Here is a 26,991-nt window from a genome sequence, read left to right as displayed (position 1 = left end):
TGTATTTCCTCCCTCTCTTTCTTCCCCTTCCCTTTCCCTTTCCCTTCCTTACCGTCCTCCCACGTCGCAACCACGTACGCGGTCTCTTCTCCCCCCTCTCCCCGCGAGAATTGGGTTTCTTTCGTTGGATCCTTTCTCAATTACGTTCATTTTCGATTCCCTTTTCCCGAATTTTTCGTGGATATTCACCTTCATTACGCTACGAATCGCGACGTCGACGCTCTAAAGCCAATTCGATCTAACGGTAAACAAAAGCGCGAACACAACTTCATTCCGCCACAACGATCGATATCGAAGTCGCATACCGCCAACCTACAACGCTTATGTGCGCATTACATTCTTTTTACATTCTAAAGTCAACACGTTTTGCCCGTCGACTTTATCGGAACTCGAAATACGACTTGATTCTGTAGTTGTCCACGGAGACATACGATTGTGATTGTTTTTGGGGGACGACTGCGGTGGATGAGAAGATTTGCCATTTCGCAGGAGTGTTTTGAACTTTTAGAATTTTTCGAGAATAACGATATTCGCAATGCCGGGTCACCATCATAACCACCGCCACGCGAGGCGGGATGGCTGGGAGCAGTTTATCGACGGTGTCGAGAGTGCGGCTAACGATTTCAACCCTTTCAAATCCGCACCTACTGCTCAGGCAAAAGCTGCTGAGCCATCGACCGTCTACAAAACTGTTTACCAGACCATGTCGAAAACATTCGACGGCCCAATTGCTGGCTATTCGACTGTAGGTCAGACCGATGATACCCCCGAAACCCACGCCGCCGCCGCGCCTACTTCGGTCGTTCAAGCGCAAGCTTCCGCTTCGCAAGTTAAAGAACAAGATACGACCGCCGCTTCAATCGTTAAGGCCCAAGAAACTGCGAAGGGCACAGACAAATCGGTTTTACCCGAATCGATTATGCAAAGTTCTTCTATCGATCTTGACGAACACTCCACGCTCGCAATTGCGACCAGCACTCCTACAACACTTGTTCAGGCTACTAAGAATGTTGAATCATCTCAAATTAGCTCTGCAACAAATGCTGCGGCCGCTGCCTCTTCCTCCGCTTCTCCTACAGCTGCAGCGGAATCTTCGGGCAGTGATACGAGTGGCGCAGCAAAAGCTGGTATTGCAATTGGTGTTCTAGGTGGTGTTCTTGTAGTTGCTCTGCTCATCTACTTCTTGTTCAGCAGACGCAGAAAGCAGCTTGAGAGAGACCAGAACCAAGACAACGAGAAGATCCACGGACCTATTGTTGGCCGCACCGCCTCCATTCGTTCGACCCAGACCAGTGCTACTGCACCCCAATTAAGCCTACGACCTGTTACCGAATTCATGCCCACTTTCGGTGAGCGACGATCAAGCAAAGGTGCCGCTCTAGCACTTGCAACTGGTGCAGCTCACGCGACCCCTCGAAATGTTCCTCAGTCGCCTTGGGAACGTCCTGGTGCCAACCGCGCCAATGACCACCCCGAGAACCCCTTCGGTAACAATGCGGAGCGTGCTCACACGCCCACTGGAAACGATGGCCCCACTAACCCGTTCGAGAACCCGGAGAATGTAGTTGGCGTCGCCCAAACTACAAACTCGCCGCCAAAATCCTCCCCAATTGATACCGCTGCCGCTGCTGGCGCCGGAGCTCTTGCCGGTGCCGCTGCAGGTGCCGCCTTAGCTCGCAAGGCTTCAACCCGAAAAGACGCGCCCGCTCCTCTAGATCTCACCAACTCAAATGGACCACCTAGCCCGGCTGATACTGAGTTCAGTGTTCACTCTGTTGCTCCCGGTCAATCCCCTGGTCCTTCGAGAAGCGCTGCGGCCATTGCGGCAGCCGGTGGTCCGGCCCACTCCGCTGTTCACCGTGTCCAACTAGATTTCAAGCCGACTTTGGAAGACGAAATGGGATTGAGAGCTGGTCAACTTGTTCGATTGCTACATGAGTACGATGATGGTTGGGTAAGTACTTCATTGAAGAATATTCCACTGCTTTCATAATTCACTAACCTCGATTAGTCTCTCTGCATCCGACTTGACCGCAGTCAGCAAGGAGTCGTCCCTAGAACCTGCCTATCGACTCGACCTGTAAAGCCCCGTACTGCTGGAAGCCCTCCCGGTGGTCGCAACGGTCCGCCTGTGAACCCCAGCGGCCCACGTGGCCCCCGAGGTCCTGGACCCAACTATCCTCCTGGACAACGACCCATGACCCCCCAGAGTGGTCGCCCGCAGTCTCCTATGCACCATCCCATGCAACACGGACGCCCTCAATCACCTGCTATGATGCGACCCCACTCGCCCGCCACTGGACGCCCAATGAGCCCGTACGGTAGTCGCCCGGCTTCCCCCGCTACCGGTCGACCGATGAGCCCAGGTCCCCGAGCTCAATCCCCCGGACCTAGGCAACAACGAAGAATGAGCCCACCGGGACCTAGCCCGATGAACCCTAACAGTGGTGCCCCTTCGCAACAGCAATACCGAGGACCTCAAGGGCCTCCCCAGGGACCTATTGACAGGAAGCCTGTTCCTGGCCAAGCGTACTAATCTGTAACGCTTGAAAAAAAAAATCAAACAGCCTTACTCGAATAATGGCTATTGAATATGACGGTCTACATAACCACTTATACAACGTATAGACCTCTCGGCTATATTCTAGTGGTGCATTAAACCTTTGCTCCCCTCGACCATGACGAACCTTGACGAACTTGGGAACGATTTGACCTTCTCGACACTCGCTTGCGACTTCTCGCTCTCTATTTGCTACACTTCTAAATTTGGCGTCTTTTTTCTGCATTTGTCTTTTTTGTTTTGCAATTTCGACCATCGCATGTTCGCTTCATCGCTTTTCGTCGGAAAAAGTTAGAAGTGTTGACCTCGATCAGGCACTTCACACAATTTCACTGGGATGGAGTCACTCTATGGCTGCTCAGATCGGGATAATCTGGTAATTTCTTGTCGATAATTTCTAGTCATTGGGACGGAGCCTCTGGAACACTCCAGTATCGACGCTGCAACGGGGTTCGCCGTTCCCTACCCTCGCGCAGCATTTCTTGCTATTTCCGTCACAGGGTTGATAACTAGTTCGTTCGTCCGTGCTACGGGCGATCTCTTCTGATCCTTGGATCGACGCAGCATACCTTGTATACCTCTTTTTTCAGCCAGCTTTGAAAAGAGTTCAATTGACAACTTTGATACCTTTCTTCTCTTCGCTTTCGGCTGCGCAGTCCGGGATGATGAGAGCGCCCTGGTATCTATCTTAGGGGATGGTTGGATCTTTGGGTTGATGTGGATGAGTAGGAGGAGGATAAATGGACGTTGAGACGATCCATGAGTTGGACCTAGGGTCTAACTGAAGATGAGGAGATGGATGGATGGATGGTAGTACTGATGATGGCAGTGCCTGGGGATGGGAGATGCGATACCATGTCTTCTATGAAGTTCATACCCAAACGTCTTATGGATGAGCCTCCGCTGGGCCGGCTATGTTGGGAGGCCCCGGGGTCTCCCGTAGGTACCTTAGGTAGACTACTACTTGGAAGTTGAATGAAGTGGCCATCCACTAAACATCGCGTGTTCATGATGTGATTATTTTATATGATGTGTGACCTGAACGATTCGCATGTCCAGATATTAGGGATTTTGTATAATTCATCTTACAAAAAGTATACCTACGCTATCATTTGCCCAAGACCAATATTGTTACCCCAATTCCGCTGTGGCTTTTAGTGGAGTTAGGTTAATTGAATGGCCTTGATGGCGCCTGAGGCTCGCCCCTTTTCTATTTTAGTGGGCTATTATAAGGGGCTAGTCGCTTGTAGGGCAGCGCTATTCTTTAGGGGTCTACAACTTCTACAACATCTTCAGTTACAACTTCCTAAGCACAACCTACATAGGCCCCTTGTGCTTCCCTTTAAACACAACATATTAGTCTTTAGGAAAGCGAGTTGTATTATGATTTTCATGCCGTGCTGGCTTCTATTGAACTCTGATATTGTAGAGCCGAGTTCTCAGTTTCCCCTGAGTTTCCCGAATAATGCGTATCGCGCCACCAAACTCTGCCATAGGCCAAATATTGCGCTGAAGCTGCCGTAAACAAATGATACCGCCCATCCACTTTCCCATTGCCATCTCGACAACCCAGAATATAGCAGGAATCAGTTGCGTTTTCGAAGAGTGTAACGTCCCAAAATCATCCACCATGTCATAAAATTCCCTTCGCACTTCCTTTTCTCCCCTTTTCCTCCCCTTAATCGAGCAAGACATGTCGGTTATCACTCTCCCACTTCCTTCGTTTCCATCAAATCGTCGAAACCATCGTGGTCGTAACTCGTCATCGTCGTCGATCCCTCATCATATCCCCCAAGCTCTCCTTCCAACACCGCCAACCGAGTCCTCGATTCCTTCCATCACTTCCATCTCGACCAGCTTCGCAGACCCACTCCCCTCTCCTATAAATACCCGCCCATCTTCCCATCGAACCAATTCTTCTTTTCCTTTTCTTTTCTTCATATCAAGATCACGATAGAAGAAGTAGCTCAAGAATTGCCTCTTCTACAGAGAGCCATTGCACATCGGCACTCTGGGATGTCTCGGTACTGCGCTCTTTTCCGGTAGTATCGGGATGTCATCGTACAATTTTTGTTTTCTTTTTTTCGTTGAATTCTCTGCTTTGGGCAGGGACTCAAGGAAGAAAAGTAGGGGGAGGGGAGACAAAAGGAAATTGGATGGGGGTGAGGTGGATGTGATAGTGGGAAGGGGAATGGAGGAATTGGGTAGTGGTAGTGATGGTGATGATGGAGGGAATTGACAAATGAAAAGGATTGTGTTTCGTTTGGCGCACCAAAAAAGGTGGCTATCCAGCTTAGGACTTCAAGGAATCCATTCCAGCTTTCGAACGAAGTATGAGGAGAGAAAGGAAAGGAGTTGGGATTCGGGGAGGCGGGCGCCTTTTTATAGCTGTACTCAGGAGTCATAGCGGGGGACTTAGAGGGTCTGTTCTAAACATGCTTCTCCTAGATCGCACAATACGTTTGATAGATAGTCATGAGATTTTCTTAACGTGAGTTTTCTTGTAACTCGGCCTATAACGTGAGTTTAGTATGAAGTTGGATAGATTTCAGATTCGATGTCATATTCTAAAGCTAGGAGTCAATGTTGAGTTGCCCCTAAATATACCTAAGTTTAGCGACCCGTCAATCCGCATGGCTATAATACATGGATTGAATAGTAGCACAATAATTCCCTCTAGTTTCAAGACTTGTTAATTTTCTCTTTTTTAAAGTTTCTTTTTTTCGGCTTATTTTATCGCTTTAAATAAGCAAGTATTTCATGTCTACTTTTGAAGGAGTTTCGGGCTGGTAGCCGAACTTGTCTAATGCCTCTGGTACCATCTTCATGTAATGGCTTCCAATGAATTGATAGGGCTGCTTAGTGAGTCATGACGCCGTATTCCTTAATTATCGGTGAAGCTAGCGTGTAGGGGCTACCATATTGCGTCCCGCAACTGGTATCATCCCGGGCATCTGGGCGGCTAGTACATATTAATACCGGGCATGCAGGCAGGGGAATGTATAGGCTAGTGGGTGCCTGTGGCTGATGGAGTCTTAGTATATCAATAGGGGAGTGTCAGTGGTATGAACCATGTGCGTCGGTCACATCTTGGCGCGAACTCTCCTGCTAATGGCCGATGTATGGTGCTAGAATAAGTTGCTGTAGGTTCCCTAACCTTTGCGTTTTTTAAGAAAGTGGCGCTCGGAGCCATGGCATATGATTAAATGATATCCAGTAAAGCTCAAGAACTTTGGTGAATAAACCATTACAATACCTAGGTAGTAAATGAGTTTTTTCAGCCTATCACCATGCGTAATTGCCCACCGAGCCCTATAAGTGGACATAAGGTAGTACCTTGGTATGTTCCACATCACAAAATCCTAGGCAGTATGGAATGTGAGGCATGGTTCTAGGGGTCATCAGCTACGATGACTAGACGATTTTACTGGTACTGGTACGCACCTGCAGCGCAAAGGGGACGAAGGGGGGGTATCGTTGATTCCCCCTTAAATGAGGCTCTACATGGGGACTATTATCCCCTATAAGCCTGCCAAAGTTCAAGTAAGCCACCCTGGTGCGGGTTAAATGTAAGGCGACAGATAAGTAGGCAGAAGCAAGGCAACCCATGCACCTGTACCTGACCTGAGCCCAAGGATAAAATAGGGCTATCTATAAAGTCATTAAGTTCGACTCTTCTTCCCTCTCATAGGTAATGTCGTTACTACTGTGGCAATGATAACCAGCCTTGGCTTACAACATGTCGTCAAGCAACAGCCAGAGCCCGCCTGACCATATCCCGAGATATGGGGGCAGGGCGGAATCATTTAAACGACAAAACACCGCCGATTCAACGCGCAGCACTAGGAAGCGTCAACGCACAGAATCATTCCTAGTCCGGGCGAGAAGAGAACAAGAATCAGCAAGACCTCGGGGGCACCAAGAGAAATACCCCGTATACGCTGGCTTGAGCTGGGAGGCTCTTCAAGGCTACTTATTGAAAAGGTGGCCTAATGAAACATTCAAAGAGGAAAGAGTAAATATTGGCCAAAATTGCCAAGTCTATGAAAATGAAGCTGACTTCCTCTCTAGAGAGACGACAATTGGGTTTTCCAGACTCCAGAGCCTTTAACTGAGGTCAGTTCCGGATGGCTTATTATTGGAGCAAGTTATTGACAAATGCTACAGAAGGATAAAGCCGAAATAAACAAACTTAGAGACAGCATTTCACAAGGTCGGCGGGACTCAGTATCCCCAGAGCCTTAAACAGGCTGGCAGGTCACCATACGATCTCTTAAGCGCCCACTGTATTGCCCCTTGGCGGCGGGGTTATGATTTGGCAAAAGTATGGGTGGGGGAGTATTGTGGCGGCTTACTGGTTTATGTATTTTCGGCGCTATAGCTGCAGGCTGGGTTCGTTTTGATACCCCCGATCTAGCAGGGTTTCTACAGTTGTATCTACTGTGTGATAATTATACTGATCAAAGTGGAAAATCTCCTGCCCTACCTAGGTAGTGTTTTCGGTGAATAAGTCGTATCTTACCCACAATATGCCCTCGTATCAGACTTGTACCATGTGTTGGTAGTCAGACTGGCATACTGCGAGGCTTGGTGAAAGTTCTACTTGGGTATACTATCGTTCTATGTCGAGTATTTAATGATGACTGCCGTAAGATAGTTGACCTAGGTACTGCCTGTCTAGTATAGAGTCCACTGTAATTGGAGACAATTTATAACCGATCTAAGAAGATATTCAAAAGCTCTTCATAATGTCCTGTGCTCAACTCCCGTATTTATTTCAACTTGCGCTTTCACAGTCGCAGTCGTATCCTAAGAACACTATTTACAAGACAATCGATGCATATCCGAAATTCCTGGAGAGAGCCGAAAGCCAACTAAGTGACAGGGAATGGGATCTATTTGAAGACAATCCATACGAATGGGAGGTCCCTATTCGAGATTTGGATACTGCATGTGGAAAGGGTGAGTCGGTTCAGCGGGCGGCTATTGTCGGATTTCCCAGCTAATTACCTACTTCCAGATATTGACAAGTACAATGTCCATAACCATCAGAAATTACTTGAACGGCTCGGGATATGCGTCCAGAAACCCCTTACAAACGCACCGACGGTGATATCAACTCGGAAAGATCCCAAATGTCGCTTCATGTAAGTAATGAATGTAATGTTATATTTTATAATATGTGTATGCTACTAACCTAGTTGGAAGTTATCTATATGGGTCCCACTCAAGAGCGAAGTTGAGGTTGACAAGAGCTATGCTTCTAGACATCCTTACTTTCCATCAAGTTATGCCAACTTTTCTCGACTTTCTATACGTTTTTGGCCAGCAAAGTGAAACTACTGAGCTTCAATTCAGCAGCTTCAAAGAGCAGGTTGTCCTAACTAACCCGCCCGACGAGTTAGTTCTCCCCAGTCTGGGGAGAAGTGGGAAACATTATCAGATGTGTTACAACCTCAAATCTGCAGCGCTCAAGTCAAAAAACACAGAAAATTCCACATTAAACGAATGGACTATTCGCCAGGTTGTCGTGCATCACCAATTTGATGTTATCAATGGAAACATTCTCTGGATAGTTCTTAGGGGAAATATCGATATCCAGCAGCGTTTCAAAGCCTTGACTGATAGAAACGCTCGATCTGAGGATAAATCTTTTGGTACTCCTGAGGACTGCTTCCGATCTAGTCTATCGGCTCAATTGATGTATTGTTATGCGGCTACGGAAGATTGGAGATGGTATATTAAGTGGCTTGAAAATGTTGTTGATAAAGAGGTATGTTTCCGGAATGAGAACACGTACAATTTGCTGAATCTGGAAAGCATATAATGGCTGTGATCGGCCCGCCCGGTGTTGGTTATGCGCATAAAACATATACGCCTCGAGATATCCAAGATCTACAGATCTGGGAAGAGAAAACTAGGCGGGTAATCTTAGCTCTTGAAGGTAATCTGGATGTGATGCTGGCTCTAGTATCGTTTTATCGAAAGTTGTCCCGTAACAAGAGTTTTCCCCTGCGGAAACCGTGTGCATCTGATATATGCGCTTTCGCTAGTCAAGTTGAAAATATTGTTTCTGACTTCAGGATGCAAATTAAACGAGCCGAATTCCTCGTACGAACCATCTCTGATCGCAGACAGTTGGTGAGTATTCCTCAGAAATTTGCACTGTAACTGAACTAATGATACCTAGGTTATTCAGCACTTGCAGAGTCAATCGGCCAGTCGAGCTGAGCGATTGAGCCGATCTATGGAACAAGAGCAAGTCTTCATGTTGATTATAACAGTTGTAACTCTCATATATCTCCCCGCGACGTTTGTTTCGGTAAGCAGCCCTGAACTAGAGGGAAATTACACTTACTAAATGACTTCAGACTTTCTTCAGCACTAATGTTGTTAAGTATCAAGATTCTAACTCTCCAGGAGGGACATTTTCCGCTGTTGCAATGAAGAGATGGCTGCAAGTAACGATACCGCTGACTGTATTGACCTGCGGGGTTGCTTATTTAGCGAGACAATACATGGTAGGAAAACGGCGGGAGGGTGAATTTGGCTTAGAAGAAGGGCGATCGACTTTATGGACGGTGAAGAATTTTTTTAATTCGTCGGTTGCCCTTCTACCATTTCATAACAGGGCGCCACACGACCCTAAGGGATCATTTTTTAACAGGGTTATGACTGGTAGAACGCAAGATATTGAGCTGTCGGATACCTAAATCCGGGTGTCCGGGCTTTAAGGCAGCTTAATAAGTACCTACCCGAGTGTTAAAGGCGGCTAATTATTTCTGATATATCGCATTGGTGGCTTTGGAATACAAACGCATAACATTTTCTGGATTAAAATCGTATAATAACACGGTGCTTAATGTTTTTAGGAACAATGTGATCGAGTGATTAACATTGGATCGATTTTTGAGTCGCAAGTCATTTGCGGCTGAGTTCATGAACCTTGGGTGCGTACTCCGATGTCACTATTCCGCAGCAAGTGATAGGTGGCGGTGTTGGGTGTTACATTGCGCATATTAATTGCCGTACCAACCAACCAACCATCTAACCATCGTGGCATTTCTGGGGGAATTTTTACATTCCATCCAAGAAAATGCCTTGTCCCTGTTGAAGGGGCTCAGCACGTACAAGTTTTAGGGGAATCGACGATAAAAACCCGTACCTAGATATGTGCAATTCCTGGCGCCGAGTTCACACACATGGGACAACTTTTGCATTGGGCGGGCGATCTCACCTCTCCTTGGACAGTACGTCCCGTACAGTGCAACATGCCGCAATAAACACGTTCGCGGGTGCGGGCGCAAGCATAGCCCACGCCTGAAGGGGTACTAAAGAATATCTATCAGGCTATGCAAATTGGCCTTGTTGCCTAGTTGTGTATCTCAGGAAGCAGGCTGACGGTCGCAATATGAGCATCAACCGAAGCCGCGAACCAGGCGCGAGGCTTAGGGAGTTGAGATAAAAATGTTGGATCGGGCCTGTCAAAGCCAGACATCTTTCAACCACAATTATTTGAAGTATTCACACCAATAATCAATGAACCTTTAAGCTTGTGTTTGTGTTTATTGAGGCTTGTCGTCCCCTGCTAATAAGAATCATCACCTAATAATTTTGGATGAACAACACTACCTACGAACATGGTTGGGTGCACTAGCGACGTGCTCGCTAGCGCTCCTACTTTCTCTATTTTCCGTCAAAAACTCCAGAATGAATGGAAGTTCACAGCATACTGCGGTCGGGAATATTATTGTACTAATAACATGGTTGAATGGATGCTCCACATGGACGCTGAGAAACCAACCACCAACGCTGGTCTACTTCTCACCGAGGTCTATGAAAGCCTCCCAAGTCGCCCGCATCGTCACGAATCGTCGCAGATCTCACATGGCGAGCGACGCTGCTTAATAGTGTTCGCCATTCTCCTTGAGTTAGGATATGGCCACTTGATTGAAGCCTTCCAACGATATGGTATCGTCGATAGTAAACTACCAGATCGCGGAAAGTTTGACGTTCACTTCCCCATCAAATATTTCAAAAATGGGGGCGCTACGGAGAGTAACCAGTTCTGGGAGTGTTTCCAAGAACGGGTGTGGCAATATTATCCGTGCGCTTTGGAGTTTAGAATGCGTGCGACGTTCTTAGACTCAAGATATATCATGCCATTCTGCAAGCGCCAACCCATCAATGATAAGGGCGGTACGGCACAAGTCTGGGAGGTGGCTGTCCAGGAATCATTGGTCCCCCCTAAGCTGGCGGAGGCTGTTAAGCGATCGAAATACTTGGATTCCAACCACGGAACGGTACGGTTCCCTAATATCTTAATTGTCCCGTACATCGTGTCTAATTTCTTACCTAGTGTTACGTTTTTGCCGTGAAAACATTCACCGAAGAACACCTTGAAATATTCGAGTGGGAAAGGGAGGCATACCTTGTGGTACAGGCCAAACCCCAATTGCCCGGAATGGTTCGATACCTCGGTGAATACGAGATCGACGAACGGCTTGAGGATGGACGCGTATCGCGTACTTGGAATATTCTTCTCGAATATGGCGAAGAAGATTTAGAAGAATTCTTTGCGTCGCAGAGGAATTGCCCGCCAAATCTCAATCCAGAGACCATCCAGTTTTGGAAGTCGTTGGCGAATGTTGCGGAAGCGTTAGACGCAATACACAATCTCGAGCTTGAACGTGAAAACGGCCATCATGATTGCTTTTCAGGGTATTATCCGCACATGTTACCAATCTCTAGTGACCTTAAAGCTAACTTTTTTAGGTGGCATTGCGACCTAAAGCCTGATAATATTCTAAGGGTCAACGGTGAATTCAAGCTCGCAGACTTTGGATTCGCGAAGTTCAAACCAACGAAACTGGGTGACGTCCAGACTAAAGCACGTATTACCGGAGGGACCGAGACATATGGTAAGGAAAAACCTTACGTGGGTAGTTAGCGATAATCATTGACGTTCTTATAGGCGCTCCTGAATGCGACCGCGCACGCCAAGATCCCTCAATAAGCGTCTCACAAACAATTGATACATGGTCATTTGGTTGTGTTTTATCTGTTTCTGCAACATGGGTGGTATTAGGTTATCAAGGAGTCCTCACTTACTATGAGTTGAGACGGATTGCAATTCGAAAACTTCGGGAAAAGCGAGTCTACCACAGTACAATAGGTGTACCAGTCGCTGATGATGCGTTCCACAACGGTGTCCATGTTCTTCCAGAGGTCCTTGAATGGCACAATTATCTAAGAAGTGTGCTGAGGAGATCCGATACAATTACAGGGCGCATACTCGACCTTGTCGAAGAATGTATGTTACAACCCGAATCAGCACGGAAGACAAATGCCTTGCACATTGCTATGGAAGAACAGTTACAGGAGGCACAGTATGAGCACGACCGACTCATGGGAGGTCCTGGTCTTGACATAGTAACGGACTCGGTAAAGGAGGCTCTACTCAGCGTTGAGGATAGAGCACCCTCGCCGGTGAACTCATATCAATCAGAAATCACTACTGCCAGCGACTCATCCAAGATTTCCACTTATCTCTCTCCAACTCCATCGCGACGAAGCCGATCAAAGTATAGTCGCATCAATAAGTCCAAAAAAATGGACGAGGCAGTTCAAGGGAGGGTTGCTCATCGGCAAAATGCCCTTAAGCGAGATGGGAGGCGATCAGATTCCTTAACCCAACCAGACCTGCGTCTTGAAACCGATCGCACCGTCGAGCCTTCTTTGGTGCCAGGGCCTCTACGACTGCGACCTGTCGACAACTCGAGTTCACACAATCTAATTTTCACACCCAATATTGATCTAGGCCATCCTGCTAGACGTTCTACCCTTTCCAGGAGCCAAGGAACTTTTATCGAAAAAGAACCGGTCTTCCCTGACACGTTCACAATACCTAACACTCAGTCGCAACGGGGAAATGAAACTCAAACGCCATACAGAACCTCCATAGAGAGCCCGATGCATCAAGAACATAGCCTACCGCCTAGAATACAATCGAATAATTACTTACCAATAAGGCCACCATCGATAGGTCGACAAGCACCCATTCCTGTCTCTTCCGAGAGCCCGCAATGGTATCCCCAATACCAGAATACTTCATGGTCAATTTACGAAGAACACCGGGCTTTGAAAAGCAAGGGAGTCATGGCTCGTATTTTCAAAAAGGATCATGACGACTATTTGAAGAAGTTTCTTGTCAATCGAGACATCGTAAGTTCCCAAACTCCCATATACACGCGAGTAATTTCCTAACGTATCATCGCCGGTGTAGATGTTCGTCGTAGATAACGACACAAGTATGAACCAACATTGGGAAACGATGTCTGTTGCTCTAGAGACCCTCGCGTTGAAAGTCGCGGCGTTCGACAAGGACGGCCTGGATATCGAGTTCACGGTTGGAAACGAGCACAACGCACGCGGTGTTTCCAGTAACAAGTTGCTAGCAAAATTCGAAGGGGCTAAGCGGGAAACAGCAAACCCAAGGTATCGATTTGATACAGATATGACCCAGACCTTGACGAATATCTTTGACAAGTATCTACACGGAGCGAAGCGTGCGACGACACTTATTATCCTGACGAATGGAGATTGGAAGGGAACTGTCGATCCCACAAGCGTTGAACGGGCCATCGCAGATTTCCTCAAGAAGCCGTTCTTCACACAGAGGCTGGAAAAGCGATGGTTCACCATCCAATTTGTTGCATTCGGGCACGAGGTTCCTCGAATACTGCAGCACCTTGACGACGAAATTGGGAAGAAGTATTCAATACCGTAGGTTGTCCCACCTCTCAACTTGAACCATATGAAATAATCACGAATGCTAACATACCACCTACAGGGATGTGGTCGATACTGAACACGTATCAGGTGATATGTACAAGATGATACTCGGAAGTTTTGTTGGTCAGTATGACATATCGGAATTAACAGCGATATCGCCGACTTCACCGGCTACTCCATTGCGCTTGGACTTGCCCCCTACGCCCATATCAAGACGAAGCTCCTCCAGATCCCCCAGAAGCCTCTCTGGAATTGGTGGCTTCTTTAGCAAGGTGCGATGATATGGAGGTAGGTTCGCCACTACGAAATCCGCCACATCACTTGACGACCTAAACCTTTACCCACCGCGCAAGGACCGGGGATATTTAACACGATTACTATATATGAATTTATGACGAATGGGTTTTCTTACGTTATGTTATGGAAATGAAGCTGTCGAGAGGGGCTCCCGATACTGTACATACGCCACTTGCTATTTTATATACGAGCAGGTGAAAGCGAATAGAGGGGGGTAAAAGGTGGATGGAACGTGGACTGGGATGAGACTTTTTCATGACATAATGATATATAGAAGGGCCGGACGCCCATGATTTTGACGATACCAGACATTAATAGTCAGTTTCAATATACAACTTGCGAGCTTGTTCAATACTCAAATGTACCTAAACAAAAACCCTATTCACAACTTACTATCCTTCCAAACTGGCTTCCGCCTCTCAACAAAGCTCTTCACACCCTCAACCGCATTATCACCCTTCTCAATCCGCCCAAACCACCCCTTAAGCAGTAAATCCGTCCCCTGCTCCGGCCCAACACCCTCCCACCCCAACTTCAACCCCTCGCGCGTCACAATCACAGCATCAGGACTATTCCCCGCAATCGTCCTCGCCCACTTCAACGCCGCCTCTACCACAACCTCATTACCCCCCTTCCCAACATCCACAACCTCATTAACCAACCCCCACCCCAACATCTCCCTCGCACCATACCTCTTCCTCCCACCCAACGCCATCTCCGCAGCGCGCTGCCTCCCAACACTCCTAACCAACCTAGGCAACGCCCCCGCCAGCGCAATAACCCCAATAGTAACCTCCGGAAGTCCAAACACCGCCGCATCGCTCGCGATCACAAGATCAGCATTAACCGCCATCTCCATGCCGCCGCCGAAACACACGCCATTAACCGCTGCTATAATCGGTTTCAACCCGCCTCGATTACTCATCCCGCCGAAACCGCCCGGTGGGAAGCGGGTTTTTCGTTCTCGGGGTGTTATTAACTCTGACCCCGAGTTCGAGGTAGAAGATGGGGAAGATGAAGAATTCGTCTCATCCCACTCCTTCAAATCCGCTCCAGCGCAAAACGCGCGTCCGGTACCTGTTAGTACGGCGCAGCGTAATGAGGGTTCCGCATCGTACCATTCCCATAGTTTCTCGAGGGCGAAATGTTGTGGGACTGGAATCGCGTTTAGAGCGTCTGGGCGGTTGAGCGTTACGAGGAGGATGTGTGGGCTTGGGAAGGAGATTAGGGTGTTTGGGACGGAGGGGGGTTGTGATGTGAATTGAGTGGAGGACATGATGGGTGGTGGTGTGTAGTACGGAAAAGGGGAAGACCTCCTCGGCTTTGTTGAGAACGACTAATGTAGGTTTGTAGATTTACTAGATTAGATGTAGAAATATCATGAATGCGACGTGTTGTTAAAAGACTAATATGAAATCTTATAGTATATCGGACGGACAAATAAAATATAGCATGAATAATCAATAAACAAAGCCTAGGTAATAGGAAGGAAGGATTGCTTTAATAAAGGTAAATGCTACTCACCGTGCTGTACTGATGAATTGAACCGAATGTTGGGGATTTTGTGGAGAGTAACCTCGGTATTCCGTCAGACCCACTCTACTCCGCAATCCCCGGACGTTGCGTCACACCCCTGACGGGCAACGGACTGTGTGCCACCTTCCTAAATTTTTAAAATAGTATCGAGACGTTAGGTAAGACGGGGCAAGCGCGGAAGTAGTTGAATGGGATATCTCCATTGAATTTTATTATGGTTGTGAAACTTCACCCGAAGAGTATCCTTCATTAGCCCTTTTCCTTTTTTTAGCCATATACACACAATACGGCTCATGGAAACAACGCCTTCAAAGTTTGCATATGGTTCAGATGGCACTGGAAATGCCCGAACAGCGCCCCTTCAATATATTCCCTTGTGAATGTATAAACTATTGCCTTTGTCTCCTTGATTAATATCTTCGATTATGAGGGTAAGCCATTGCTTGTGATGGTCCTTTCGAGCGCTTCATTATTCTGTAATGTGCTGAATAACTTTGATAGACCTCATACAAGTATAGCGAAGTAGTGGTAGCTAGTACATCCCCCCAACTTATGCGGAAAGCCCGCGTTTCTCGCTCTCAGTGAAGAAAATGACCATTCGCCAAAGCTTCTTGACTAGGGCTTCCGCTTCGTCATCCAGTGCCTTGAAAAAGAGTTAGTTAAATGCAGTCAAGAGATCAAGAGATAATGGTAGGGTAGTTACGTACCTCGGCTAGCTCTTCAACCAAATCATTAGGTTTGGCGTGCTTCCTAAGATTTTCTTCCACAACCTCGATGAGGAGTTGTTCTTGGACACCAAGATACTCGACCAATTTCTTTTCGACGAAAGGCCTAAGCTTTTCTCGGATGACGCTCTCATCCAAGTAGTCCCATTTGACATCCCATCCCCATAGTCCTTCCTTTTCATTAGGTATCTCTTGAGCTAACGCGCGAACAGCTTGGTCACGTTCCTCATCCGACATAGCTGCAGCTGCAGCCGGTTCGAACTGAATGGGGATAAGTTGGCGTCTGGATGATGCGTCTTCATCTTCGTCTTCCAGCAGACCTTCAACTTCGGCGATGGTCTTTCTTTGTGGAGCTGCACGTTGAGCCTGGGCCTTTTGCGCGGCGGCACCAAGCGAAAGCTTGAATGGTTGCGGCGCAGCAATGCCAACCCTAGGAGCTGGCCGCTGTTCCATCTCTTGGGCTTGTCTCTCAAGGAATGAATCAGCCATGCCTCTAGCTTGCTCACGCTCCGCCTCTTCTCTGACGCGCTCTTGCTCCTCTGCTTGTCTATCAGTATCATCAGCAGCAATTTCTCTAGCCCTAAATGCAGTGCGGTTTCTAATCCAAGCGCTGCGGTCCTTGTAATATTCCTCGGTTTTGCGCGATGCTTCTGCGTCATCATCGAAGTGCTTGAGTCGTTGTAGCGTTTTCTCTTTGTTCTTAGCAGAGTCCTTCGCGTCAGACTCGTCGCGTTCCTTCTCTCGTTCAAGAGCAGCCGTACGCGACTTCTCTCGGTTTAACCACCTACGCTCGGCATCAAGGTAGAGTTTCTCTGTATCCGCGTTCTGTTTCGCAACTCGTCGGCGCTCTAATTCCTCGTCGCTGGCGGAATCATCATCGTCATCCCGATTATAACCAAGACCACCGTTAGCCGTCCCGCCATTTACGAAACTGATTGACCTATTGAAATCTTTACCCATATCAGATTTCTGTCCCTTAGGACCAGACGGCGCATTAGGTACGCCACGCGGTCCCAATGGTATTGTATTCGCGCTAGAGGGTGGCGGTGACGTTAATCGAGATGGTCTTGGCGCACCATTACGCTGGCGTTCCATCGCTTCGAGTTCTTCTTCCCTCTTTAGTCGTTCCATATCACGTTTGATGCTTCGCTCCCTGAATGCAGCGATTTCGGCAGCAACGGTCTCGCGCATTTCAGCCGGGATGTCGGCGAGTTCGTCCTCCTGTGCCAAGGGGATATTAACCACCTCAACATTCTCTCCATTCTGGGCCGAACTATCACCCATAGTGACATCCCCATCTGCGTCTGCTCCAGGTCGTGACGTGGGATAAAAGAGATTTTTAATGGTCTGCTTCAACGCACCTCTGGCAGCTTCACGTCTTGCCTCTGCACCTGAGTCATCAGGCCTACTCTCCTTGTAAGCTTCTAGGTACTTGGTAGAATTCTCATCGAGTCGAATTTGTAGGGTTACTTTTTCGAATTTCTCATAGGTATCGTCGTCACCCGCCGGCTCGTCGGATGGTGTCTGCTTCTTTACGGGTACGGTGATGTCCTTTAAGATTTCGGAGGCGATCCAGAGCGATTCAGCATCCTCGAACTGGACAAAGCCGAACGTCATCTCTTTTCCACTAGCATCCGTAGCTCGGTCCCAACGACGCACCTTGCCTGGGGCGCCGAGAATCTTCTCGACGCCTTCGTTGCCACTAATACCATCTGTAATTCCACTTACGAAGACTGTTCGAATGATCTCTTCTTTGGTAGGAGGTACTAATGCTTGCATATTCTCCCGTATAGCCTGTCGCGTCTGGTCTAAACCGCGGTCCATACCTATACCAGGTCTAGGTCCGGCAGAAGTTGGGGTGTCGGTGTCTTTGCGACCCGGTATGCCGGGGGTTTGGGGCTTCGCGGAGGCGGTACCGAGGCGGATTACGGGGGCATTGAAGTTAATGTTGGGCATATTCGGAGGAGCTTGGAAGTTGGAGGGTAGACCGCTAGGTCGATTAGCTTGATTGATGCTGTGCTGCTGAACGCCAGGTGGCGCCGTTCCTGGGGCAGACATGCCTGGTGGGGGTCCTAAGATGGGTGGTATTAGTAGGCTATGCGCATGAATGCGTATACAATTGAGTGCGAAACTACATACCTAGACCAGGAGCAGACGGGAGGCCTGGAGCACCGGCGGCGCCAGGATACGAACCGTAGGTCGGAGGTGGGCCGAAGCCGGGTACTTGAAATGGGTATTCTCGTTAGCATATTCCCAATTGTATATGAATAGTAAGATATTAAATATGACTTACCCCCGCCGTAAGGATTATACGCCATGACTTCCAAATACTATGCAGTACTACTATCGTTCGATGGGCGTCGTTTAGCGAACTGGATTCTTGGCCGATTGTATCGGCGTCAAGACGTATGCGCGTATCCCTTCCAGCGCGCTTCTCGTTACCAACCGGGGAAAAGGGGCGGAAGATATGAAGATATTCCAAGGTGCAAAGTAAGCTGGTATGTGTAGTGATTAGTATGAAGAATAGAATTGAAGAATTGAAGAATTGATGTTGACAAGGTTTGTTTAGTTTAGTTAGTAACGAAAAGAGTCTAGCAAAGCACAGCCACAGATTGGCTGAACCATGGATTGAAGTATGTATAGTGGGGGCTTTCATTACATAAGCACGTATGGAATTATTTTTCAAGGTGGGTCCCTCCCCGGCAGAAAATGCGAATCGCAATTGATACAACAATTCTACCTCAAAATCATGAACCGAAGATAAACTCCTTAAGAACTGACTAGGGCCAGGTAGAAGTCACTATGTAAGTGAGACAAAACTCCCTATTCCTCCCATAACTTATTAATTTGCTGGTTTCTTTAGGGCCGAGTTCTATCGTGCCGCACAAGTTGCCACTCGAGCGACATCTCTACTTCTAAGCTCTACTCCAAGATGGACATCACAAACATTCTTAGTCGCATCAGGATCTCGAATGACCAGTGCGCGACAATTGTCGACGACACAAGCCTTCCGATCGATTGAAGCCAACAATGGGGCTAGGGACCCTGCTTCCCCCGCGAAGTCACCCACATCTCATACGCAGAACCAAAGTTACTCTTCCGCCAGTTGGCCCAGTTCCTCCAGAGAATCCCGACAAACTGAAGAAGACAATATCGTGATCAAGAAGCCAGATATATCAGCTTACGATGAAGACCCATTAATCACAGAAGTTGATTTCGATTCAGGCGAACTGAACAAGAGCAAAATCGTAGAACAGCGCCCCGCTCCCGTACGGCCCCCTCTACGACTGGTCCCACGAACCGGCCGTACCGTCCATGTCAGAAACAACGTCGATGTGGCTAGGTCTTTCAAACTTTTATCAATCCAGGTAAACCAGAACAGAGTACGACAAGATTTCTCACTACAGAAATTCCACGAGCGACCAGGTCTCAAGCGAAAGAGGTTAAAGAGTGCTCGATGGCGGGCAAGATTTAAGAAGGGATTCAAGGCTTGCGTCACCAGAGTTAGGGAATTAACGAAACAGGGCTGGTGAGATCCCCATCTACCATGTGTACGATATCAAGATCGACCCAAACTAGGGCATCACCGTCGCCTAGTTGTACAAACCGCAGTCATAGTGTATAATATTTGACAGCATATCCAATTACATACGTAACTATGAGGCTAAACACATCGTTGAGACGTTCGCAACTGTCAACTCCACAACACATCGCTCCGAATACGAACCAAGCTTTACGTTTTGGTCCGACGTTTTCACAACTTGAAAGTCCTACGGATTTGTTAATCATCCAGTGTACTAGTGTCTAAGATAATTGCAGGTAGATCAGGGGTGAGTTTTTATTCAGTGCTAAACGTTGTAGGTTCTAGACACTGTCAACAGAAACGAAGACGCATCAAGATGTTTCGGAAACCTATCATACAGAGCACGATTTATACAAAAACAGGCAGATAAGAGTCCAAGCGGAAATATAATGATCAACGAGGAAGAGATTGGCAGTTTAGATCGACAATCGCAGGAAACGCTAGAAAGGAGGAAAAGCCCACGAAAGAAGGAGGAGCTCTAGCGGACGTTAAGAGACGCGGTATAACCAAACAAGGTTACGGGCTAGGGACAAGAGCCGTTAATACTCTATAAATTATTTGGGGAGTGGGATAAAAAGACAACTTCAAGCCCTGGAGTGAGAGACAAGACGTACGAGGAGGAATATCATGATCATCCGACTAAGTTAACTCTGAGCGACGACACTCTTGAATTTGAGCAGATCTTTCTTCCCAAGGCGACGAACAGCGACGTCTTCGAAGAAATCGGTGATTATGTACAGTCAGTCATTGGCGGTAAAAAGGCCTGTAATACTCTGCTCTGGACACTCTGAGTTGGAGAAGGCTTATTCGATGAACAATACATGCAAAGTTGAAAATTGAAAGGAAGGTATTTACTATGAAAATGACAACATTTCCTATCGGATACAAGCGATGATTTTTCGAAAAAAAGAAATGGCTTAAGGGGTTTAGCTTAGACTCGAATGTTGTCGGATGTTACTATGGGGTGTACAACAACGCGGTGTATTTGCTGAAGGCAAGCGGAAGCGAAGGTAAGCCATTCTCAATACCTAGTCGAGAGCTTCTCTCTTGAACGAGAAGTGTGAACATGGCAAGCGACCTTGACGCTCTGATTGAAATGTGCATGGATTATCGCCAATCTAACAAAACCAACACGAATGGTAGTTTATCTTAGCCTCATCTCATCTTCAGGTTGAAGGGTAACTCCGCTGTAGAGCGAGAAGGCTAGCTTGATCTCATAGATCTAGCCGCCGAGAGAACACGCCCAACGAGGACCGTTAGTTAAATTAACAATCCACTGTCCGAATTACAGGGCGTTCATCCAACTTGCTCGAGGTAAGGAACCGTTTTCCCGCAATAAAAAGCTCGCACAGTTCCTACATCCTTCTCCTAGCCTGGATTGCATGATACTCATGTTCGTCATGATCAGCCCCTTGAAGAAAAACCAGCCAAACACAAAATAGGCGCTCAGCTACGAACCTGGTGTAGGTCCTGTTAAAGTAAAGGAGAACTATATTGCGAACAAGCACTAATTAGAATGCGAAGAAGCGAGGGTTTACTAGTAGAGGTGTACGAGTGGCGGCCGAGCGATCGCCATCAGCCACCTAGGTAAGTGGGACGTCAAGACTAGCTTCAAAACAGAGGGTCAAGTAGCGATGGAAACCTATCTTCCCATAAAATCGATGTATGCGCTATTTTTTTAAATTTTACTTGCACATATCAGATACTTTATGTGAGTAGTTCGAACAATCGCAGAATCCGTCATGGTGTGGGACGGACCCAGACCCAGAACCAGATACGGATAGGCAAATTCAAAAGTATATCCCTATTAGGTCCTGCCCTAGTCGATTGGAGTTCATCAAGACGAGGAAGACAAAACCCCGGAATGAAATGTGGTCGTACGTCAGGATTTCAGTGCCCAGAAATTGTAAGCCTCCAAAAAGTGTCGGTGAAGATATAACTTACACATCATGGCAAGGAGTATTTGACCCCTGACATGCGCGGAGGTACACCTTGGTATTATCTTCGGCAAATTGAAACCGAAAGTACGATTATTCGACGAACTTACGGATTTTATTTCCGATAGGAACGAGATTTCGTCGTTTCAAGGCCTGTACCATGACGATACTAAACTATACATGCCCTCGCGCTGAAAATGCGAGTCATTTGCACTCTGGCGGGCTAGGTATATCAATCAACCCCTAATAATTAAAATATTGGCTAGAATAATGGATTTCCACTAGGCAGGTGTCTTAACAACAAATCACACCCGTTGTTTTCGGGGTGGGTGCCGTGATTAGGTGAAGCGAGCTCCATATCTCACAATGACCACGCCATACCTGCATGTTAAACGAGCTGAACCCCTCCCGTGTCATTCTGAGCTGGCGATGGTGATATCTGCGTGCCATGAATACATGCAGAATCTGTACCACCCCGGGAAGCCAAGTGATCTTCTCACCCCCTTTTAGTGGCTCGGCCTGATTCCAGCAACCCGGTTGGCCCCAAAACCTAACTTGCTTCACGCACACCATTATTAAAACTGGTTTTCTGTCCCATGTGCAATATTCATTAGCCTCTCCCATCTCGCGGTTTCGTATCTTGCCGATGAGAGGGCGTTGAGTGGCGCGCGTCATGGGGGGCTATCCGGGTGTGCCATTCGCCGGGTAGGGACCAATTAGTTCAGGACGAAAGATTGGCATTAGGGTTCTGATTGACTCTCGATACTCGCAAATGGTTGCCAGACGCATTACGGCAAGGTCGGTGGGTTCCACCGCTGTCGATATACCTAGCTCGGCCAATGCGTCTCACAGCTGCATTGGCCCCCAGGAACTATTGCTTGTGAGATATGATACTACTCCTTGCCAAAATGACAGACCGTACATAGTAGGTAAATGCTGAACGGAATGGGAAGGTCCTTATTAAGTGGCTCTAGGACATACCGTCTCCAAGGACACCTATGCTTATCCACGTGTGCGTTTGTTTTGATACGTGGCCCACCTAGGCTACTTTTTGCGGTATTCACATCGTAGACATTTCGTAGTTGGCTCATCATTGCATTATGAAGGTCTGTATCATCTTTAGCTTACAAACATTCAATGGATAACCGCAGGTTAGGTTATCGCCCGGGAATTAATATGTTTTGCTGAAGTGGTGTTAGAAACTTAGGGCTAATGATTTGTTCCCGGACACATCATAGTTGGCAATTTCACTACCATTGGCTACCTTTGGGACAAATCAAAGGTTTGACGTAGGCCCGAACCAAATGGGCGGTAAAAACTTCCCGTAGAGTCTGCGGGTATTCCCTTACTAGTGCGAGAGGATTCCTCGAATCCGGTTTGGAGTGGCTGGTAGGTACCTAAGTATTCATCTAACTTTTTGAAGGCCACAATGATTAGGTAGACATTCTAATTATACCTAATGCAGAAGATTGAGCCTGGAGTTTGACACTTAATTACTCCTATTGCAGCTACAGGAGAAAGTGGAAAATTAGAGGGTACTGGCAGACCTAATAGGAGTCAAACGTAAACCTCTATTTTTCCACCAATCCAATCCAATATATGTGTTGATATTAATGGATTCTTAGGTAGTACAACATCTTATGATAAAAGTCCGAGAATATAAGTACACCAGTTCCTTAAACGGATGGGGGACCTAACTAGCCATTTATTGTACATCTACAAGAGGGTACGATAATTCATGCAGAATCACGCCTATAGGCTTCAAGTGGCGTATAGATAACAAAGGCGTTTTGGTATATTATTTCTTGTTGAGTAATTTACGCGGGAAAGTCGCTAGGAAGTCTAAAGAAAGAAGAACTACCTAGATTGTGATATTGGGTTACATAAATGGAGTTTCATCTTTTTTTTAACTTTGAAGGCGAGTTTAACTAATTAACGGTCAAAGACTGTTGGTCTTCTATAGAGCTAGTTGCATTATTACGGGCCTTAATCGGGCTATATCTCTAAAATATTTTATAACTATACTCTACTAGTCGTGATAGAACTCGATGACAAAATAATGGAAGTTACATTTGTTGGTTATGGAAGACAACCAAATCCCAGGAACGTGGCATCTTCTGTAACTAGTGAAATCTCCTTCTAGTATGATCCATCTGAAATTAGTTATTTATAGTTGTCCAGTAACTATTAGAGTATTCTATCATGGGTTGGGAGGGCAAATTGTCTCTAACGAGTTGTTCAGGTCGGTCGATAAGGGTTACAGTATACTGTTCGTTAGGAATAATCCCTTTTCTAGCGGAACAAGCGGAAATATTATATTTTATGGTGGAATTGGCCCATCACATTGCGTTGTTCAAGTTCGCAACCCGTATGTACTAGGGAATCTCGGGGATGGACAGAACGAAGTCCATACTCCGTCGTGTTCGTATGCGACGAAGGACTCGTGGAAGGTACCGCATAGCTCGGATGTGCTCGTAATAAAGTCGATTTGGACGGCGTGGTGCAACAAAATCGTGCCATGAACTAAAAAAACCAATTTATAATTTGATATTACGTCAAGAGTTAGTGGATGGCTTGCGTGCTGCAAAATGCTCACATACCATAGTAAAAGGTTGTCCGGCTCGGCCGGCGCTGATGACGTATCTACGGCCGGAAAACCTATTGAATCTAATAGTCAAAATAGCATAGACGACGACGTGGAAGTTTGAAGTGTATAATAGCTGATTGATGCGTTCTAGAATCAGAACGAGTGGAATCTTTGGGATATGTGCTGGGAATTCTCGTGTAAATATCGTGTTGTTGGTGATAGAGAATCAATTCCTACTTCGGCAGGTAGGTATTTTCTATTCTTACAGGCCACCGTGTGGAGGGTTGGTCCCCTAAGGTACACACGCATTCGCTTAGGCCTACGGTGAGCTCTACCAGAATTCGTAACTAGGGCTATAACTTAATAATTATAAGTGTTACCTGTATGTGCAAATGTGTAGAACGTTAGGTAGAAGATATATGTTTCCTAAAAGTACTGGACGTCGTTGTCCCTTCAAAGTCCCCTTCAAAGTCCTACAGTGACAAATCACTGATTTCCTGTAGAGGTATTATGGAGACCTCGCGTCATTTTCTCGGCAAGTGATGGCGACGTCAGAGCGTTCCGCACAATAAAATTGCCGTGAAAGACCGAAAAGGATTCTTCGTTATCGTACGTTTGGGTGTGGGATGTCTGATAATCGTTCATTTCGGGGAGAAAAAGTATTATTCCTGTCTTGATTCATGCCGAGGAATAGAGTCCGATACGCCCTGACCGGAATTTCCAAGGCCCCCATAGATAATTGGCATATTGTTGAAAGAGATGTTCATACATAACAATGTGGTCGCTGCGTAAAATATTGCTGGTCTGAGCTTCTAACAACTCGTAGTTAGCCCTATCTCTTTAGGATTTTGGGCAGCAACAGGGATGTTGAAACGACGCCATCACAAAAAGTGAGGCGGAAGAAATGAATGTATAATTGTTTGGCCGGCAGAGCAAACCTCCAGAGATACAAGTTATCGTATCGTAGAGTTCGCCTTGAGTTGAATAATATCAAATACGTCCGTGTCGACCCTACTTGTGTGTTAGTAAAGAAAACTTTTTTTTCATCAAGAAACCTCTGTAAAAAAGGGGAACGGGCAAATTGTTACCAATTTACGTATCTCTCTAATCATAGCAGACTAATCAATACACCTTAGAGCAACTAGATGGCTCTGTGCCAACCGGATGGATCTACTCTGCGCGAAGCTCAGGGATTGTTATACATTCTTTCAGTGGATGAGACTAGCAACCACCACACAAACAACCCCCCTCCCCAGTATACTCCTGTTAAAATACACCATTCGTATATGCATATCGGTAGGAAAGAGGCAGATATACCACCCCTCGGACGAAAAAGTCCACTTAGTCTCCAACAAACGACCGAATCGATTGATCGTGGAGCCACATAGTGTAATTACGTGGCGGCTATACCAGATCCAACAATAACTGCTTCGGAAGCCAAGATTTCAGAGAGTCTAAGAGAATATCCTCTGAATCCAGGCCAGCCTGGTCTGTCTCGCCAGTATCGCGAAAGGTGCGGTGGGGAGAATTCGTTCATACCCGTGGGGTCCACCAGGCCACACGTGAAGCTCAGCCTGCACACCTCCCTCCCACAGTTTAGATGCGAAAGCTACGATTTCGTCTCGGAAAGGCTCGGCGGATGCGCAATCGAGAAACGCAGGGGGGAGTCTCGATAGATCATGTGCCCGTGCGGGCGCTTCATATTGGCTAACTGAGCTGCCTGCAGCACGCTCGCCGAGGAGACACCTCCATGCAAAACGGTTTAGGGTCGAGTTATAAAAGGGGCCTGTGGAGAATTGCTGAGACGAAACCTTTTCATTCCTGTCGTCGAGCATGGGGCATTCGAGGACAAGCCCGCATAGTTTCGGGCCGCCTTTGTCGCGTACCATCAGGGCAGTTGCCGCCGCTAAACCACCCCCGGCCGAGGTGCCATAGAGGAGCAGACGCTCGGGATCGATACCCAATTCCGAAAGATGATTACCAGCCCATTGTAGCGCCGCGTAGCAGTCTTCTGCAGGTTGCGTCCCCGTGTTCTCTGGCGCACGTCCATACTCCACACTTATAGTGATGGCATCGAACTCCCTTGCCCACACGACGCTGGTGTCCAAGCCAGCGAAGCGATCCGCCGCGACCAACGCGCCACCGTGGATATAGAAGATGCACGGGTGACTATCACACGTCGATGTTGCCACCGGTCGTACAACTGAAAGCGTCAGATCCTGGCGAGGCCCAGGGATGGAAATGTCCTCGACGGTAATGCTCTTGTCGGCAAGCAGAGCGTTGGTGAGGGGCTGGGTTCTCGCCAGCGCGTCCTTTCGAAGCTTCTCAACCTCATATCGCTCTGGCATTCCACCTAGTGCCTTGAATATAGTGTCTATCTCGGCGTCATATGGCGGTCTTGGCAAACGATCAGCCGGCCCCGCCAAAACCTTTCGCATTTTGAGTGATCCGTGATCTGCCGTATGTAGTCGAAGAGGTTAGAATAACATGAGGGGAGGAAAAGGTTCCGTGTCGGGATATAAGAGTTCGAAGAAGAATTGTGCATGCTAAAATAGGAGGTATCCACGAAGTTCCGGGACGAGGAGACCGTTGACATTTATGTTGGAGCCTTGTACAGGGGCTAGTCGATGGCGACAGGCTAGCCTAGTGTACTCTGCAAGGGAAGCCAACTGGCGATCCCCTAACCAATCGCGTGAAGCATAGCTGGAAAATTATGGTAGTCGGTGAGGGTCTGGGAGTGGTAACCCAGGAGATCCATTGCGCAAATCTGGTGCAAGAAGAGACCGGACATCTCCTATTCTCCAAACGACTGGTCATCTGCATGGTGACTGGTCGGGGATTGTAACTCCATGATAAAGATGGAGTCAGAGATGCCTGGAAACCCTTGAACACACGAGATATAAAGGCATTCTGCCTATAGGAGATCCCGTGACATGACTTGTATGCATGCAGCATGCAAGCTGCAATCATCC

General features: G+C 47.3%; 8 protein-coding genes across 8 annotated transcripts; 5 read left to right on the top strand and 3 right to left on the bottom strand.

Moving 5' to 3' along the window:
* Nucleotides 1-389: 389 nt before the first annotated feature.
* F4822DRAFT_305338 (uncharacterized protein) lies at nucleotides 390-2,933 on the top strand. The gene is made up of 2 exons (XM_051455243.1): nucleotides 390-1,954; nucleotides 2,012-2,933. Exons 1-2 carry the CDS (start codon nucleotides 536-538, stop codon nucleotides 2,534-2,536), a joined length of 1,944 nt encoding a protein of 647 aa, XP_051311870.1. The 5' UTR covers nucleotides 390-535; the 3' UTR covers nucleotides 2,537-2,933.
* A 3,322-nt stretch (nucleotides 2,934-6,255) lies between these two features.
* F4822DRAFT_408914 (uncharacterized protein) lies at nucleotides 6,256-7,102 on the top strand. Its single transcript, XM_051458614.1, has 3 exons — nucleotides 6,256-6,575; nucleotides 6,632-6,676; nucleotides 6,728-7,102. The coding sequence occupies exons 1-3, from the start codon at nucleotides 6,300-6,302 to the stop codon at nucleotides 6,803-6,805; spliced, it is 399 nt and encodes a 132-aa protein (XP_051311869.1). The 5' UTR covers nucleotides 6,256-6,299; the 3' UTR covers nucleotides 6,806-7,102.
* A 42-nt stretch (nucleotides 7,103-7,144) lies between these two features.
* F4822DRAFT_408912 (uncharacterized protein) lies at nucleotides 7,145-9,401 on the top strand. Its single transcript, XM_051458613.1, has 6 exons — nucleotides 7,145-7,522; nucleotides 7,581-7,707; nucleotides 7,769-8,333; nucleotides 8,381-8,701; nucleotides 8,751-8,882; nucleotides 8,932-9,401. The coding sequence occupies exons 1-6, from the start codon at nucleotides 7,309-7,311 to the stop codon at nucleotides 9,271-9,273; spliced, it is 1,701 nt and encodes a 566-aa protein (XP_051311868.1). The 5' UTR covers nucleotides 7,145-7,308; the 3' UTR covers nucleotides 9,274-9,401.
* A 450-nt stretch (nucleotides 9,402-9,851) lies between these two features.
* On the top strand, nucleotides 9,852-13,823 carry F4822DRAFT_305220 (uncharacterized protein). Its single transcript, XM_051455242.1, has 6 exons — nucleotides 9,852-10,863; nucleotides 10,920-11,281; nucleotides 11,336-11,481; nucleotides 11,535-12,784; nucleotides 12,846-13,345; nucleotides 13,413-13,823. The coding sequence occupies exons 1-6, from the start codon at nucleotides 10,201-10,203 to the stop codon at nucleotides 13,633-13,635; spliced, it is 3,144 nt and encodes a 1,047-aa protein (XP_051311867.1). The 5' UTR covers nucleotides 9,852-10,200; the 3' UTR covers nucleotides 13,636-13,823.
* Nucleotides 13,824-14,033: 210 nt separating this feature from the next.
* Nucleotides 14,034-14,927, bottom strand: F4822DRAFT_430964 (ClpP/crotonase-like domain-containing protein; the record flags this gene model as incomplete). The annotated part of the gene is made up of 1 exon (XM_051461401.1): nucleotides 14,034-14,927. One exon carries the CDS (start codon nucleotides 14,925-14,927, stop codon nucleotides 14,034-14,036), a length of 894 nt encoding a protein of 297 aa, XP_051311866.1.
* An 810-nt stretch (nucleotides 14,928-15,737) lies between these two features.
* Nucleotides 15,738-18,230, bottom strand: F4822DRAFT_430963 (uncharacterized protein; the record flags this gene model as incomplete). The annotated part of the gene is made up of 4 exons (XM_051461400.1): nucleotides 15,738-15,830; nucleotides 15,895-17,984; nucleotides 18,052-18,135; nucleotides 18,206-18,230. The coding sequence occupies 4 exons, from the start codon at nucleotides 18,228-18,230 to the stop codon at nucleotides 15,738-15,740; spliced, it is 2,292 nt and encodes a 763-aa protein (XP_051311865.1).
* A 403-nt stretch (nucleotides 18,231-18,633) lies between these two features.
* On the top strand, nucleotides 18,634-19,485 carry F4822DRAFT_305192 (uncharacterized protein). The gene is made up of 2 exons (XM_051455241.1): nucleotides 18,634-18,716; nucleotides 18,776-19,485. Coding segments are annotated over exons 1-2 (672 nt in total). The 5' UTR covers nucleotides 18,634-18,714; the 3' UTR covers nucleotides 19,446-19,485.
* Nucleotides 19,486-25,458: 5,973 nt separating this feature from the next.
* F4822DRAFT_305166 (lipase) lies at nucleotides 25,459-26,559 on the bottom strand. The gene has a single exon (XM_051455240.1). It carries the CDS (start codon nucleotides 26,455-26,457, stop codon nucleotides 25,474-25,476), a length of 984 nt encoding a protein of 327 aa, XP_051311863.1. The 5' UTR covers nucleotides 26,458-26,559; the 3' UTR covers nucleotides 25,459-25,473.
* Between the last annotated feature and the right edge of the window lie 432 nt (nucleotides 26,560-26,991).

Source organism: Hypoxylon trugodes (genome assembly GCF_022578975.1).
Source record: "Hypoxylon trugodes strain CBS 135444 unplaced genomic scaffold F4822scaffold_7, whole genome shotgun sequence".
Taxonomy (NCBI): domain Eukaryota; kingdom Fungi; phylum Ascomycota; class Sordariomycetes; order Xylariales; family Hypoxylaceae; genus Hypoxylon; species Hypoxylon trugodes.
The sequence above is the reverse complement of the archived record's forward strand: the minus strand, read 5'-3'. Positions and strand labels throughout refer to the sequence as shown.